At 37.6% G+C, this 1,512-nt stretch overlaps 1 protein-coding gene across 1 annotated transcript; it reads left to right on the top strand.

Moving 5' to 3' along the window:
• The first annotated feature begins 36 nt into the window (after positions 1-36).
• LOC118753100 lies at positions 37-1,080 on the top strand. The gene is made up of 2 exons (XM_036487963.1): positions 37-443; positions 502-1,080. Exons 1-2 carry the CDS (start codon positions 240-242, stop codon positions 1,078-1,080), a joined length of 783 nt encoding a protein of 260 aa, XP_036343856.1. The 5' UTR covers positions 37-239.
• The last annotated feature ends 432 nt before the right edge of the window (positions 1,081-1,512 follow it).

Here is a 1,512-nt window from a genome sequence, read left to right on the forward strand (position 1 = left end):
TTTCCTCCTATCATGAATAAAACTTCCCTGAGGATTTTTGCTATTTTCCTTTTCCTCCTATTCTAAACGAACTTCGAAAAAGGGAAAATCTACTTCGGGAAAAAAGTAGGTATCACGAATGTCAAAAAAGGAGAAAATTGGCTTGGGTATTTCGGGAGAAGTTCCGCCAAAGATTTAAAAGGGAGCTTGTATAAAAAATGTAAGTAATTCTCCTTTAAATTTAAAATTGCTTGATTTAAATGATTTGTTTGATATTTTTCAGGTCGAAAACAACGAATAAAAGACAGCAAACCATTTTAATAAACCTAATGGAAGCAAGCCCCGATATTGCGCGCGGGTTCCACAGAGGCAACAAAGAGGAGGTTGCCCGTTTCTGGCGGAACGCAGAAATGGAGTTAAACTCTGTAGGCCCACCGATAAAAAACATTACTGAGTGGAAAAAGGTTTGACAAAGCGATAAAAACAAGGATTTGTGTCTTACATTGTATTAAACATTTTTAGGTTTGGACAGACCAAAAAAAGTATGTGCGTCACAAGGCTGCCGAAAATTTTAAACACTCGAGAGGCACTGGAGGTGGTCCGAATGTGCAAAAACCATTTTCCCCCATCGAAGAGGCAATATATAACCTCATTGGCATGAAAGAGTCCGTTGAGGGAGTGCCGGCGAAAACTTTTGGATTGGCGAGTTCTGATGTGGCTCAAGTAAATGAGGTGCCAGAGGGGGTTGAATTATGTTCCGAGGACTTGGAGGTAATTTGGGCTGAGAAATACCCAGCAACAGTAGAAGAAAGTCCGCCAGTGCTCACTGGTTTTGATTATGTATTACCAGCAGCTCCAAAAAGAGCTAGTAATCCGACTGTAAAGGCGGTGGCGAAAAATGCTACAGAAGTCGTTGAAGCAGAACGGGCAATTCAACGAGACATGTTGGAAAAGGTAACAAATATAGTTACTCTCATGACAGAGCGCAATGAGGCAGATAAAAAGCATTTCGAGGCGATGAAAGCTCTAAAGAGAGAGGAAATCGATGAAATGCATCGACATAATGATCTCTTAGAAGAGTTATTAAGGCTAAATATTTAAGTCAAATGTTTAAAGAATGTATTTAGAAATGTACTTAAATATTTTTTTTTTTGTAATAAGTCATAAAAGATTTTGAACACAGAGTATGTATACTCATGTAGATTTTTATACCAATTCTGCCAGATTTCAAAATTTCCTCACATATCCAAGTTTTGGTGACGCAACTTCCATTAAAATACGGATTTTTCTGACCCAATTTGAGCGAGTTGTGTCACCAGCACTTGAGTATGTGGAGAAATTTTCAACCCTGGCAGAATTGGTGTAAAAATCTACAGTGTCCAAAATCTATTATGACTTATTACAAGAAAAATAATATTTAAGTACATTTCTAAATACATGTTTTGTTATAATATCGGTATATATCGTCGCTGCGCCAAAAAAAAAACAGTTATGTGCTTTTTTGGAGAGCAAAAACAGGGCTCGAATCGTAAC

The sequence above is a fragment of the Rhagoletis pomonella genome, unplaced genomic scaffold (assembly GCF_013731165.1).
Source record: "Rhagoletis pomonella isolate Grant_MI unplaced genomic scaffold, Rhpom_1.0 Rhpom_scaffold_02104, whole genome shotgun sequence".
NCBI lineage: Eukaryota > Metazoa > Arthropoda > Insecta > Diptera > Tephritidae > Rhagoletis > Rhagoletis pomonella.

What these genes read in the sequence shown, in the direction of transcription:
- LOC118753100 (XM_036487963.1), top strand. Translation starts at nt 240, where the DNA reads ATGATTTGTTTGATATTTTTCAGGTCGAAAACAACGAATAAAAGACAG. An exon ending in ACATTACTGAGTGGAAAAAG is followed by an intron (nt 444 to 501) that starts GTTTGACAAAGC and finishes AAACATTTTTAG; the next exon opens with GTTTGGACAGACCAAAAAAA.